This window comes from Drosophila yakuba, chromosome 3L, assembly GCF_016746365.2.
Source record: "Drosophila yakuba strain Tai18E2 chromosome 3L, Prin_Dyak_Tai18E2_2.1, whole genome shotgun sequence".
Classification (NCBI taxonomy): Eukaryota; Metazoa; Arthropoda; class Insecta; order Diptera; family Drosophilidae; genus Drosophila; species Drosophila yakuba.
The window spans coordinates 6308917-6324232 of NC_052529.2; the positions used below are offsets into that span (position 1 = coordinate 6308917).

Here is a 15316-nt window from a genome sequence, read left to right on the forward strand (position 1 = left end):
CATTATATTCCGCTGTAAGCGTCAGTAAATGCAAATTGATATCTCGCTATGAAGATCTGTCAATGATATATGCAAATTCGATTGACTACTTTTCTAGGGCAATTAATATTTTCCCTCGTCGGTCGCACTGTAAACAAGCAATGAAAAATCCAATTTGCATAACTTTTTGGCCGACATCAAATGCCAATTTATCTGCATAGGAGATTTTAAACTTTATGTGTGTGTCGATTTTACCTTTTCCTGTACACCTAGATATGTATGTGTGTGTGTTTGTTTGTGTGTGACACTTTAAGTAAAATATTGATATCAATATCTATAACGCACACAGTAACCATTCTCAATTTCTTCTTTTGATTTTGCCATTGCAGGTAAGCTAAGCTAATATTCAGCAGAATTTTTGCCTTGTGTGGCGGTGGTAAGTAAACGATAAATTTATAGAGCGTAGCTGGGTATAAAAGAAAATTGCATACATTTTATGAGCGAACATGAAAATGTTGCTAATTTATAGTTGGCAATCACAGCAGCAGGAGGCAGTGGAAAAGCCAAGGGAAATCTCTGGCCGACACCTCAATGGGAGCCAATAACAAAGTTATATAAATGTGCCAGCCATACTATGTATGTATGTGCATGTGTGTGTGTGTATCTGCATCTGTATCTGTGTGTCCTGCGACTGTCTGTGTGATTGTGAGAGAAGCGGATATCCGCATGCAAGCCATAACTCAATAAACCATTGTCCACAGCCAAAGAGGATGACGCAAAAAAGAAGAAAAAAGAATATAAAACAAAGGCAAAACTAAAACCAAAGCTGGCTAAAATGGGCGTAGATCGTCGAGGGGGGTTTTCTCCATGGGCGCAGGGGGGCAAGCAGTCAAAGATACAATCGAAATGCAGTAACTAGCAGTCAGCCAGGGGCGGGGAGAGGGGATGCTTTAAGGGGGCGGCACTTGAAGAACCACTGGGCGGCGGGAGATTAGAAATGTAAACAAAGCCAAGGAGAGCCGTCGACAATTCTCCACTTCAGTAAAGGGGGCTACACCCCCCCCACTGCTCTCCCCTCGAGAAGAAGTGGAAGCAGAGAGCTTTCCAAGGAGGCCAGTCGGCGGGGTGGCAAAAGAAATAAACATTAACTGTAATTTAGTGGGGCATTGTGCTTAAGCGTCCAGTCTCGGATTCAGATTCCAATTCGGTTTCGCATTCGGTTTGCTGTCCTGCCTCCCTCTCCCGCTCCCACTCGCCAGCTGTCTCGCTCTGAAATTATGGCCCCATTGTGCAGTGGCCAGCAGTCACGCCTCTGTCTGCCCCACAAACCCCCCTTTTCTACACACCCGACGCCCCTGCCTTCTAGCCAGTTTAGTTTCAAGTTGCACGAGGCATTTCGTGCTGGTCAAAACGCGCCAGGGAATCAGCCATGGGTGTGCCATCAGGAAGGGGGGGAGCAGCGAAGTGGGGGGATGGGAAGGAAGGACGAATCCTGGCCAGAAGGCCTGTCAGTGGAGCAATTGTTATTTGCCTGCAGAGGAGGGGGGAAAACGGGGAAGTAACAGCTTCCAGCTTCAGTTTCATAGACAAGTTCTCAGTTTTCGCATTGCCAACAATTAGGTGGCAGCAGCTGGAAAGCCGTAGGCCAACACACTCAGAGAAATAACCCATTGAATACCGCTGATTTGATTGCCTGGCGCGAGGAGTGATCAGATAGCCTGCAGCTTTGTGCTGCGTGTAAGAATCCCATTGTGGAGCTGGAGCTGGCCAGTAAAGAAGTGGAAAACTAACAGAGTCCTGGCATAGTTCAAATACGAAATACGCCCCAATCATAACAACAACAGGAACAACAAGAAAAGCATAGACAATGCTGGGCAAACTCAACAATAATCGACAACAATAAAAAACGGAAGAAAACAGAAAAACAGAAAAATTGTTGGCCATGCCAAGGGGAAATGGAAATGGAAATGGAAACGGGATGCCAAGCTGGCCAGTTGAGCCCACCAAGAATTTATCGAAATGAAATTGCGACCTTTTTATGAATATTGCATGCGAAATGAAGAGCCCAACGTGGCCCAGCATTAAAAAGGTTAATCAAAAGAGAGAGAAAAAAAAGGAACTTTTAACCAAATTGTTGCCAGTCATATTTTGTGATTTCTGCTTTTGCACCATCATTAAGGCAATTTCTAGGCAATTAGCTTGGGTTTTTCGCTCCATGCTCCCCAAAGGGCTAGAAAATCTGAGCCAAACGCTTGGCGCGCGCGACTGTTAAAACCGCCTTTGGCCATAACATGGCTTTATTTGGCTTACAAAATTGTTAGCAGTCCCCGGGTTCCCAGGCTCATGAACTTTGCTCATAATTCAACACCTCCAGCAGACCGGGCCAAACAAAATTAATAAAAAAAAATAAACAGGCACGAGCGGAGAGGGTGGTTGTTGCAGAAAAAAAAGAAGAAAAAAACGAAAACAAAAGTACAACGAAAACGAGAAAACCTTTTTCAAATTAAACTTTTGCCAGCCCTCGCTCGAGTTTTCTCTCCGTTTCTCTCTCTTTCACTCGTGACCACTTGATGATGCCGCCCTCCGGTTCAGCCGGAAAAATACAAACTCGGCGGCACACTGATAGCCACCGCTTTTCCTCCGATTTTCCCCCCCAAATTTTCTCACCAAACCCACCGACTAACATTGCTTTATTGCAGCTAAACAATTTTCATAGGCTATCAGCGCGGTGTTGGCAACTTTTCCTCGAGTGCAGCAACAAATTAAATTTGCGCTGGTAATTGGATTTGAAAACACTTCGCCCTGTCCAGACTTCAGCATCTCAGTGTGTCGGCTGTATTTAATGCCGCCAACAGCCGCAAGGAAGCTTTTTTTTCTTTTTTTTTGTGTCCAGCCTGGCAGGATATTCGGTAGAGCTTTGGCCTAGAAACAGAGAGTCCGAGTTTGAAAACAAAAATGTAAAAAAAACACAAGGCGAGGGCGACGCTTCAAGTAAACAAAATGAACTGACATAAAACCAAATTGAAGCGGCAAGTCAACAGTTGATAATTGCGAAAGGTGCGGGAAATTGTAGAGCAAAAAAAATATAGGCAGGCATTTGTTTATGGTCGAGGTGACGGAAATTAAGCAACAAACGGCAGAACCTAAGACCGGAAATTATAAAAACGCTCAAATGCAGATTTCCGGGCCGCAGAAGGCACAGAATTTCGATTGGCAAGCCAAGTTGCTTTGAATTGAATGGAAATTTATTAAGCTGGGTTATCATTTTCCAAATCGTTTGAGCTGCCACCGCAAAACAATTTCAATATTTTTTTTTGCTTCTTTTGCCAGTCGTCAGAGACTTCAATTACATTTACAAGCGCTCGGGTTTTGTGAAATTCAATGCCAAATGCTTTGGATAAAATGGCAAAAGCCATTAAATAATCTCACCTAAAGCGAGGGCAAACCAGAGAAAGAAAATTCATTTTTCAAATCCCAATCACAGTTATTAAATCTTTGCTATATGGTTATGGTTATTGTTGTGATTTGATTTTATGGTAATAGATGAAATGCGAGAGACCGACAGACAGACCGACAGACAGACAGGATGGCAGAGAGCAAGGACGACGAACGAAGCTTTCAATGCCTGCGATTCTCTTTGGGACCTAAGAGAAGGACCTTCGTTCGCTCTGTTATTGTAGTTTTGATGCTATCGCTGATGTTGCAGTTGTTCTTGCCCGCCTGCCATTTGCGCGCGCTCTGAAACACAAGGAAAAACCGAAAAAGGACGAGCTGCACGGGCAGAACGGAAAAGCGAGGGGGGGGGGGAGAGGATGCCGCAAACGGATGAACGAAAGAAAAACGGCCTAAAATGGTTTACTGACGTCATAAAAGTGACTTCTCTTATCTGGCAGCGTATCTGCTAGCGAAATGGAACAAGCAGGATGCGGTGGTCTAAATTTAAATGTCGCTGCCAGGGCGGCAATCCTTCACTCGCATAAAAGGAAAATAATTATATTTAAAGGCAATTTGGGTGGCACAGCCTCCACCGCCTCATCTGCATCTGCATCTACATCTGCAGCCACATTCACATCCACATCCACTTCCACATCCTCATCGCCTCGAAGCCTCGAAATCCGTTTCAGCGCTTCAGCATCAGCTGCAGTGTCCTTGACCGAGTTTATGTAGATTTGCAAGGCTTTACACTGCGTGTGTTTGTGGGTTCCTTTCGCCCTGCATACCCAGCTTCCCCTGCCATTTATATATATATTTATATATCTGAGTACACATATATGCAAGTATTTGTATAATATTTAGCAGTCAGCGCCCGCTCACATCTCATTATTAACATATTTCGAGCTATTTTCTTAACGCTGCCATGGGACCGGGACTGGGCCAACGCTGCGTATGCGTTATATTTTACGATTCCTTCGTGTCTATGGCTGTTTCGGTGTTTGCGTGTGCGTGTGCGTGTGCCTCTGCCTGTGCATGTGTGTGTGTGTGTGTGTGTTTGTGCGAGTGTTAGTGTGTGGGCGTGGCCCGCCATGTGACTTATTTGAGCGTGTTTAAGCATTTGTGCTGTTGTGATTGCCTATGTTGTATAGTAGGGGGAACTTTTACTGTTGTATATGTGTGTTTGTGTGTGTTTCTGGCTGCCTGGCGACATTTGAGTTTTGAGGTGTTGACTTTATGGGGCCATTTGAGGCGCAGATTTAACGCCTGTCTGGATTTATGACTCAAGCAACAGAGTTTCGCCTCCATGAACAAAAATGAGTAGACTGGCGGGGCAGAGGCAGTCGCAACTAGATCGCTTTATTGCACCCACAAGCCACATAATTATGTTGGCCATATAATCAACATAATTAAGTTTGCACACGTAATAATCAAATATTTATATCAATTCAATCAAATGCCTAATGCACACACTCACACACGCACATTCGCTCCGGATGTTGTGTTCAGATGACAATAGAAAGCAGTTACAAATTAATCCAAAAACTTGCCATTCTCTCTCTCTGTGCGGCCATTCCATTATCCATTATCCCCCAAACAAAATGTCTCCTTTTGGCCGCCGCGATGAGCCAAGTTGTAGCAAAATAAATTATGCTCACGATTTGTAAAAGCTTTAATACGCCCCAGAGCAAAATCCTGAGTGCACACAGCAGGAGCAGCCAACCAGCCAGCTGGAGCGGCATTAGAAGCAAGTGCACTCGGAGAAATAAGGCAGTACTTGCTGGCTAAGATGGGTTGCTGGGCTGGAGAGTTTGTGGGGGGTTTAATGCAAGTTTTTTTCAATTTGAGGGGATTTTTAAAACTTTTAAGCTCGATTACCTTGATTACCTCCATAATCCACATAATACCCTTATTATCTAGTTTTATTTACTGCTTATGAAGACATTGGCCACAATTTTTCGCTCTGTAGAGCATCTGCTGTGGTTTGACTTGCGTTTGCTTGGCTTTAAAGACAACAATGAATAAATTTAATTTTAGCTGCGGCCGACCTACCGCACATAACTCCAAGTTGTTGCCGTTGTCGTTGTTGCTGTCGTTGTTCATGTTGACTAAACACCTTTGAGTTGCTGCCTCGCCCTCTGGCAGCTGTCACACGGCTTGTATACGTTATATTTCCCCCAGCTCTACCACACTCGCTCTCTCTCCCTCTCTCTCTTTGGCCTCGCTTGCTCTATCTCGCTCGCACTGAGTGCATTATAACTGCATTTTGGTTTTGATGACGTCGTCACCATCGTCGTCTGATTTGTAAATTATGCTGGGTTCACAGGGATTTGCGCTGTGGATCTCTTAGCATTCATTTGGCACCCAACTCTTTGGAATATACGAAGAGCGCAAGCTTTAGTGGCAGCTTTTCACCTTGCCCAACCATGTGACTGGCGAGAGAGCCGAAGAGAGCAAGGATGCTGGTCGTGGAGCTTTGCTGATTTTTGCTGATTACGTAAATAAAGGCGAAGCCTGGCAGCCGAGAGCGAAAAACACAACCACCAACGGAATGTGTGCGGCCAGAACTGTTATAAACAATTTCACTGGAACACCCGATGCCACACTCGTCAGCCGAAGGAGTCGAGCCGAAGCGAGCCGAGTCGAAGCTTTTCGCGACCCGAATCCCAGTGTTTGGTTCGTGTGCGTGTGCCCGTGTGTGTCTACACGAAATGGGGCGAGCAGAGCCGTCGCAGCGCTGCTGGAAGCTCTCCAAAAGAGATAGCGAGCAATAGTGAGAGAGAGAGAAAGAGAGAGTGGGAGATTGGGAGAGAGCGGGAGAACGTTAGGGTACTGCTGCTCCGGCTGCCTGGCATATCCACATCCTTTGTGGTGAAAAGTCAGTCAGAACGGGAACGTCGTCGCGAGCTGTGCTTGGTAGCGCTCTCTGGCAGCTGTGTGTAACGCCATTTTGTAACGCGAACGCCATAGCCAGTCTGCGGACTGTGTGTCGGTCCACAAGTCCTCTCGTCCTTCGCCAAACGTCGTCGACGCTAAAACGCTAAAATAAATCATAAATTGCAGCGTGTATGTGCCGCCGCCGTATCGAATCGTATCGGCATCGGTATCGAATCGAATCGCATAGCATAGCATCGCAACGAATCGCATAAAATCAAATCAAATCAAAACGGGTCAGGAAAGCTGGGAAAAGTCCGAGAAAAGTGCGTCAGCAGCCTTTGAAGCAGCCACATCGCATCATCAGCGCTGAAAGTAGAGGCAGTGAAACTGAAACTGAAGCTCAAGCTCAAGCTGAAGCTGTAGCTATATTCCTGATGCCTCAGCGGGAGGCGGGCGGCAAAAAAGAAATCAAATTACAAAACAGCAACACACACACACAAACACACACAGGCACACACACGTCGAATCAAGAGCACATAGATACACCAACACTTGTGTCGACAGAAGGACTAACACACGCAGCGCTGAAATTGACGCAGACCATAGACCATATAATTTAGCACACAAGTTAAACGCAATAACAAAATAAAAGGAAAAGCAAATAATACAAAAAGAATATACGGCTGACGAAAATAGGGAGCACACACTGCACTGGTGTGAGTGAGTGTGTTTGTGAGCGGGTGCGGGTGCGGGGGAGGTAGAAAATCAAACGAAAATTTCGATTGTCAGCTCAGGCATTAAAGGCAAATTAACAAGTTGCAAAACCTGGCGCACCAAATGAAAATCCCGCCCAACAACAATAACAGAAAAAAGTGTTGAAAAATGCCAGAGCAGCTGTGAAGGATACGAGGGGTTGGGGGGGGGGGCGTTTGTAGAGGCTACAAGGGTACAGGCAAATACCAACGCACTTAACACATATTTACCAACACAGCGGCAGCACCCAAACACACACACACACACGCACGCAGTCATTTGGGGGCACAACAAAAACAAGGCAGAAAAGGAAAAACTCGCTAAAAAAAGTGAAAAAAAACGTGGAAAAACTTGAAACGCGCCAGAGATTCGAGTCGTGTCGAGATTCCATGTTATATTGCGGACTTGTTTTGCTTCGCTCTCGCCTTTGTCCCTAAACACATATATATGTATAAATACATATATATATATGTACATTGCCCAGATATTTTTAGCACGCGGGCGAAAATTTAAATCGCCATCGAACGGAAAAAGAATAAAAACTCAAATGCTAAGGCAAAAAAGAAAAACTTTTTTTCCCCACAAACAGCGAGAAACTCTGTGCGTGTATGTGTGCTTTGTTTTTTGCGTGCTGTTTTGGCCCACAAAAGTTGGGCTAATAAAATATCAACAAGATGCGCACAAATACGAATGCAAAAGTAAAAAAAAAATAATAAACGAACAACAACAATAATAATCGTGCTGGTGGCATATTGAAAAGGCTGCGCCTTCTGTTGCAAGGATAACCGAGAGCACGAAGAAGCAGCAAGCAGCAAGCAGCAGTAGCAACGTCATGCATGTGCAAGGATATTATCAACGTCATGCCTGTCGAAGTTCACACAAACACACACACACTCACACATACAAGTGCAGTCTCAGATAAAAAGAGAAAGACGAAGACAGATAGACCAAAGAGAGTGAGATAGGTAGCTGCTGCAGTTGGTGTGGCACATTTGTTGTTGCTTGTCCCTACAAACCATTAAACGTATTTATATTTATGGATACAAGTCCCTCGTCCTTCGTGCTAAACGCATTAAAGCCTCAGTCGATGCGGATAAATCTATTTAAAATAATTTGAACTAAAAGTAAATTATTATCCATGTGAAAGAGATCGAGATAGCTGGAGATCCTGGGTCGAAAGGCCTGTGGCTGGCCAGGCATTAGAGAGAAATCTAATTTATCTGAGCCACATCCGCCCAGAAAGTCCTCGAGTGGATTTGCTGCCACATTTTCTTATTCTTCATAAGCCGTAAAAGCAGAAGTAACTTTTTTAGCTAAAGACCCCAGCCGTTTATGTTGAGCAAAGGAGCTTTGCTACCTGTTTGGATGGCCAAAACTACTATCTCACTGATCCCATCTTTACTTATTCAGGACTCCCTCGCGTGCTAGGTAAATTTTTGAGTTGGGACCTCGCTGCTTGGCAATTTGGAAAAGTTTTTTTTGGCCAAGGAACAACAATCGAAACGATATAAAAATGTCATTTAACACGCCAAACGAGTCAGTGAGAGTGTAGCGAAAAGTTTTCCTCTGTTTTTGGGGTGGAAGGAAATTAACTTTATTGGCCGAATCAAGCGAAAATCGCTAAACAAATGCGCCCAAGCACCTTTTCAAGTGGTGGCTTAAGCCGAGACTTGGCCGAAAGCCCTGGCCATCCTTATTTTCTCATTTCCCAAGTTGCCAACTAGTTGAGCCTTGCCTTCCCCATCCACACACACACACTCACTCGTGCTGTGTGGCATCTCCAGCACGCACACACAGTTGGCAACTAAACACATGGCAAATGTGGCAAACTTGAAACTTATCGACGGCTCTAATCTAAACGGGACAAGCTGGCCAAAAACTTTTGCCCCCGCCTGCCGAAGACACTAATTCGCAACTGGGAAGACCCAGTTGCCCAAGACTCCCGACTCCCGACTCCCGCCTGTTTTTCGCATTGTTCATGCGGCCCAGAAAAGTAGGCTATAAAAACTATCAACACAACTCAAGTTTTGTGGCAAGTTGTTGTGTATGGGATTTCTTCTTAGGTGCAGCACAGCTAAAAACATAAAAATAGGAAAAGTTTTGTTGTTCTATTCGGCTGTGTATTTTTAAGTTTTTTTTTCCACCACCCCTCCCCGCTGTTCCCCTCGTGCCGCCGGATCATATAATCCTTTCACTTAACAAGCAAACTTTTTGGCAGCATCCAAAACGAAACGGAACAAAACGAAACGAAAAGAGAGGAAAAAACTTTGGCAAACTCCTTTGCATAAACACAAACATGACCGTAGAGCGTAGAAGCAGCAGTTCCCGAGTCATATCTCCGTGTAGATGTAGACATGAAATTTATGCATTTGCTGCCAGCCCGAAAAGTATTTATGTATGCGCTTATAAATATATGCCCCCACTTCCACAGCGTGTCTGTGCAGATAGCCAACAAATTTATGCTGGCAATATAACAAACAAAATATTTGCGCACGAGTTGCAAAAACTTTCTCGCAGAGCAACTTTAAAATAACACCGAAGAAAAGCTCCGAGAATTTGGCCTAAAGTACAAAAAAAAAAATGAAAAGGGCCGCATGCAACATTGTTTTTTTTTAGACTTTATATATGCTAATTAAAGCGCCTACGCCTAGACATGCATATATGTACATATGGGGGTATTTGTCAGGGATTATTTTCGTATGCAGCACGTTTTTATGAGAAGTATGAGAAAGTCTAAAAAAAGATATCTCTCCGCCTGCGTAATCCTTTTAAATATCTGGCGTCTGTCAAATGAAGAGCAACTTAAATACGAAGGCTTAAAAATTGTTTTCAAATTCAGAAAATCCCTTTTTCCTTTTTTGGTGAATTGTTTTCTCTCTCTTTATGTCTATTAATAGTTTTCTGTAATACTGCCTAAATAATAACCAGTTCAAAAGCTATTTGAATTTAACAATAGTCATAATTTTGTTTCATTGGAAATCAGCAGATTTGTTTAGCCATTTTAAATAAATAGCAGCACAAACTTTAAGGATTTTCGTTTCGAAGTAGACAATAAATAAAACCAGTTTAAAGTGCGCTAAATACAAAATTAATTCGGTCACTGCAGAATAATAAAACTCATTCGCAAAACCCCGAACGAACAGCAAAAAGTTCGCGTACTTTGTGATTTATAGAGCAAAACAAATATAATTAAATAAATCCTTGAATAAATATGTACATACACACTTACACACACACACACACACCCGCACACCCACACAAGCCAAGTGATTTCTTTTTTGCCACTCGCTTTGCTGGCAACAAGTAAAAATAATTAATTATAGATAAATGTGTGCGACGCGTGTGAGATAAATTGGCAAAGCAACAGAGCCAACAGCAAAACCGAAAAACGTAAACGTAAACGAAAACGAAAAACAACCCCTGCTGCCGATGTAATAAATGACTGTGCCGCAAAATGAGCTTTTAGTTTAATTAATCAAATGAATAATAATCAGCACTAAATAGTTGAGGCCAGTTGGAAAGTGGCAAGTGGCAAGTGCACACACGCACGCACCCACACACAAACACAAATGGCGGACTAGCGCCGGATGTATGGGATACTGAGGACAGGACATCGGCATCGTCAAGGACGAAAAGGACCTCGCCTCCGTTGCTGCCGCTGTGATTCAGATTCATTCTGGCCGCCCAACAAGGCAACAACAACAGCGAGCGCGGCGATCACAGCGGCGATCACAGCGGCAATAGTGGCGCGATCGGTGGTGCACCGCCATCTCTTAGTGGTGGTGGTGGTTGTGTTGCTGCGACTGCAGGCGATCCTGCGGGTCCAGGAGGAGGAGGAGGAGGCGGAGGAGGCGGTGGTGGCGGTGGTGGCGGTGCTGCAGGAGGAACCGGAAACGGAGTCGGAAACGGAAGCGGAAACGGAAGTGCTGGCGGGGCGGACTGCAGCAGCGACGGCGATCCCAAGAAGACCTTCTCGCTGCACTGCTGTTGCGTGATCGTCGACATCACACCAGTGGCGCATCCAGGAGGACGCCTGACATCGGCAACAACGGCCTCGGGAAGGGATGCGGGTGGAGCCGCCGCTGGCGGAGGTGGTGGTTCCAGTGGTGGCGGTGGCTTGGGCCTTGGCCTTGGCGAGAATGTCTCACAGTTGGCCAGCCAACTCTTTCGCTTTGGCAGCAAAAAGCGACCCGGCGTTTGCATCTGCAATGCCCAGTGCCGGCTGCAATCGCTGGGCGAGACCCAAGGCAGCCTGGGTGCCACCACACTTAAGACCCATCATGGCAGCCTGGACAGATTGCTGCAAAAGGGCGACGGCACTGGGACAGCGACCAGTGGTGAGCGCTCGATAAGCTGGGTGGTGGATGGTGGGGCGGCGGGATCGGGTGCCCTGCTCAACGCCTCCTCCGATGAGAGTGATGACAAGAAGAAGAAACTGGACGAGGGCAACCAGTTGCCGCCACCGCCACGCCCACCCTCGCGATCACATGCCAAGCCCACGGCCAAGGAGGAATTCGATCGCGGAGTGGAAGTGGAGAAGTTCTATCACCAGATCAACGGCGACATCTTCGAAATCACACGCCGGGTGAGAGCACGCGATGAGGAGACCATGGAACAGAAGTGCATCAGGCGCAAGGGATCGGTGAGGCTGGCCGAGCCCATGGGCCATGCCCACGTGCGGATCGAGCAGAGACCTCAGTTGCCACCGAGACGGCAGAAAAGTGCCGAGGAAGTGGCCACCATGCCAAAGAGTGCTCTGCGCCAGCCGCCCGAGCAGCTGGAGTGGTTCGATCGTCGTGCGCAGCAGCGCCACTCCGCCCGATCCGCCGAAGGTGGCCAGGTGCGGGAGGAGACCATGGAGTGGTTGAAGCTCCAGAAAACTGCCAGTCCCATTCAGCCAGTGCGCACCTCGTCGGGTCCCAGTGAGATCACAGTGCTGAAGGACGAACTGCCCGACTGGCTGCTGGATCATCTGCCGCGCAAGAAGGAACGGGAACGAGATCGATTGCCTTCGGATGCGGACAAGGCTGTGGGCTCTGCCTATGCAAAGGCCCTGGCCGATCTTCTAAAGAAACCGCTGTCCCGACAAAGTTCCGGACCCTGTGAGTTCTCGCTGCTGAAGACCGATATTGTGGAGTGGCTCACCAAGATGCAGGGCAGCAGTGGAACGGAAAGGGGCAAGTCCCGTCGGTCGCATCATCGCCGCAATGGCAGTGGTGGCGATGCCCAGCCCCGTTCCAATTCCCAGGAAGATGCCCAGGATCAGTCGAAGACCAGCCATCGGAAGAGACACAGCCTGGGGCACAGTGGTGCCGTCAGCGAAGAGGAACAGCAACAGCTCACTGCCGATTGGATAGCCTATCCTCTCCACAAGCTGCAATCCCTTGGAAAGCAACCACCGCCAGCTCAACCACCGGAGCGGATGAGCATTCCCAGTGGCTATGCGGTGCCTAGTGCTCTGTCACACACTCCCCTATGCCAGCGGCGGGAGGAGCGTTCCCGGGAGCGAAGACTGCGTCACTCGGCCAGCGAAGTGGTGGCGAGTGGTGGGGCAGGAGTGGCATCCACATCAAACACCGCCCATCTGGAACGGCTGTATGCCAAGCCGCACAAGGAACGCTATCAGTATGTGCCGAAAACCAAAGAGTCAAGTGGTAGAAAGGAGCGTTCCCGTCGCCATCAGACCCAACGATCCGCCACGGTCTCCGACATGTCCGCCCAGCGTTCCGGTGGCCACAAGCGCAAGTCCTCGAGTGCGGAGCGGGCTCCACGTTCACCATCCCCGGGACCCTGTACGGATCCCGATTGTCCACTACTGCCCATCTGTACGGATCCACACTGCCGGTACCAGGAGTGCCAGGCGAGGCAGTGCATCACGTCGTCGGTGAGCTCGGTGAATCTGGCCAGGCATCAGCAACTGGCGCAGGTGCAACTGCACGCGGTGCCGGCTCATCTGGTTGGAGCCATGGGCTCCGATGTGCCAACGACACCATCCACAACGGCCACACCTCCGCCGCCAACAGGAGGTGGAACTATGGGAGCGGGAGCTACAGGAGCAGGAGGAGCAGGAACGACGAGCGAACGCCGCCTGGTCATCTGCCACGACTGCAGATCCTGTGCCCCACTACTCAGCTGCCGGAATCGCAAATGCCTCAACGCCGCCAAGTGCAACTCACTGCCTCGCTGTGCCGCCGACTTCAATCGCCTGCGCACCCAGCTGGCCCAGCCGCCCACCACATTGGATGACATTGAGCCGGCGCCACTGGACGACCTGGAGATGCAGCCACTGCCCTCGCCACCGCATCCGCATCCGCACCATCACTATCGCAGTAATTCCCAGCCAAACACTCTGCAGAGGGGAGACTCCGCCAGTTCCGCAGGAATGGGTGTGGGAGTCGGAGGAGCAGGACAAGTTGGATTAGGAGCATCGGGATCGGGACTCGCTTGGCTGGAGCCAACAACCACGCTAGTGCAACCACTGCCCGCCTATGTGCACCACTCGAATGGCAAGCTGATGAAGTCCGCCTCAGCTGCCTCGCTCAATTCCCGAAGACGGCGCCACAAAACCGTGCACTTCGGCGAGAATCTTCTGCGGGAGGTGTGCCAGAACAGGAAGCTCATCAAGACGGAGGCGCAAGTGCCCTCCGGTTCGGCGCCCATGAAGGCCAACATCCAGATGCTGTACAACTTCGTCGAGGGTGTGCTGAGCGCCTGGGTGGACGACGATGAGGATCAGGTGCGCTCTGGCGCGGAATCGGAGCCAGAGCACGGTGTGGTGCCCATGCAACCGATCCACAGATGCAACCGCCTGCGTTACCAGTGCATCCGGCGCGTTGTCGAGGAGGCAGCCGACCTCCAGGGCACCCTGAAGCTGGGCAACTCCCGCTATCGCCATCGCCACTGGCGCAGCACCGCCAAGCAGTGCAACGAAATGTTCCTTCGCAAGGTAGGAAGAGCTGATCCTCTAGAGAATTCACTTTATTACTTCTTGGATTTCTTATGTTTCGAGATCTGGGAGCTATATACATATCTAACGTCAACTTTTAGTAGTAGGGTTTATAATACTTGAAGTATATTGAGCTTAAAACACTAATGATCTCTTTTTTAATACAAGTGCATATTTAATTATGCCACAGGTTATCCTATTCGAATATTTTACAAAACATTTCTTAAAATCTCGAGTACTCATTTAGCAAGCCTTACTTCTAAACTTGGCAATGTCCTATGCCAATCGCTTACGTTGGATACATTTGTCAGGCGTGCTTTGAACTTTTACTGCCGTGGAAATGAATGAAAATCGCGTGAGAAAATATGTCGCCTTGGCAGAAAGAGCCAAGAGGACCAATTTAGCCACAAACTCATACTCATACTCACGCTCATCCCACCGCGAATTCCTGCAGCTAAGTGTATTGTCTGTCTGGTACAAATTCATTTTGGGGGCTGCCTAACAAAACGTTGATCAAAGCCAACGCATCCTTTTCACGCTCGAGCTGCTACTGGGCTCCTTTTCTGGCTCCACAAAGGAGCAATAAATTAGAGCATTAGCCCCAACTCCCCCCCGTCCCCCACGCCAGTTGAAAAAAGCTCTTAACACACGAACAAATAGCATTCGTTTTGGGGGGGACGAAGTGGGCGGAGTGGGTGGTGTAAATGGGAAATGTGGGGTGGGAAAAACTGGTACTTGTATTTAGTTTTTCGGTAATGAATGGCATTGATTGCAATACGCATGAATCAAACGGCTTCAAAGTGATAAAAGGCCATTTGTCCGAAAAAGCTGATGGAAAATTGAGAGAGAGAGAGAAGACTACGTTGTGGGCGTGGCACCGAATGAGGAAAATGGGAGTATGGGCAGCGATGTGGGAAAGTATCTGAAAATAGGTAGATAAAGAATGCCGTGCAGTGATATACGAGTATAGTATAGATTCGAAATGTGAGTAACAACTTCAGAATTCATTGGAAACACGCACGTATCTTCTCTGTGTGCGTGAGAATGTTAATGTGTGCGTGAGTGTATGTGTGTGTGTGTGTGTTTACTTTGCATCCATGTAACTACTATCTACATACGTTTGGTTAACATCACAAGCAAATAGATACATTGGTCAAGGGTTTCACGAGCAATGCTTGAATCTGCACAAAGATACCGAGAATACACACACACATATTCAAATGAGTGAGCTTCAATGGGAGGGACTTCAGTTGGCTTATCAACTGAATGGGTCTGCATATTAATTAATGGCCAGAACGACGCTGAAAGAGATTGTCCCGAATCGGAGGA

General features: G+C 47.5%; 1 protein-coding gene across 17 annotated transcripts in view; it reads left to right on the plus strand.

The window, feature by feature from the left end:
* Nucleotides 1-15316, plus strand: part of LOC6533088 — an 85958-nt gene that overhangs the window by 17742 nt on the left and 52900 nt on the right. For 4 of the 17 annotated variants that reach the window (XM_039374156.2, XM_039374159.2, XM_039374157.2 and 1 more), the window contains exon 1: nt 10917-13987. The exons of 12 other annotated variants lie outside the window; for them this stretch is intronic. In XM_039374156.2, the coding sequence (XP_039230090.1) occupies nt 11651-13987 (2337 nt within the window). In that variant the 5' untranslated portion in view covers nt 10917-11650. Of the gene's footprint in view, nt 1-10913; nt 13988-15316 lie in introns of those variants that run through there. One more of the 17 variants, XM_039374148.2, reaches the window with a different exon arrangement.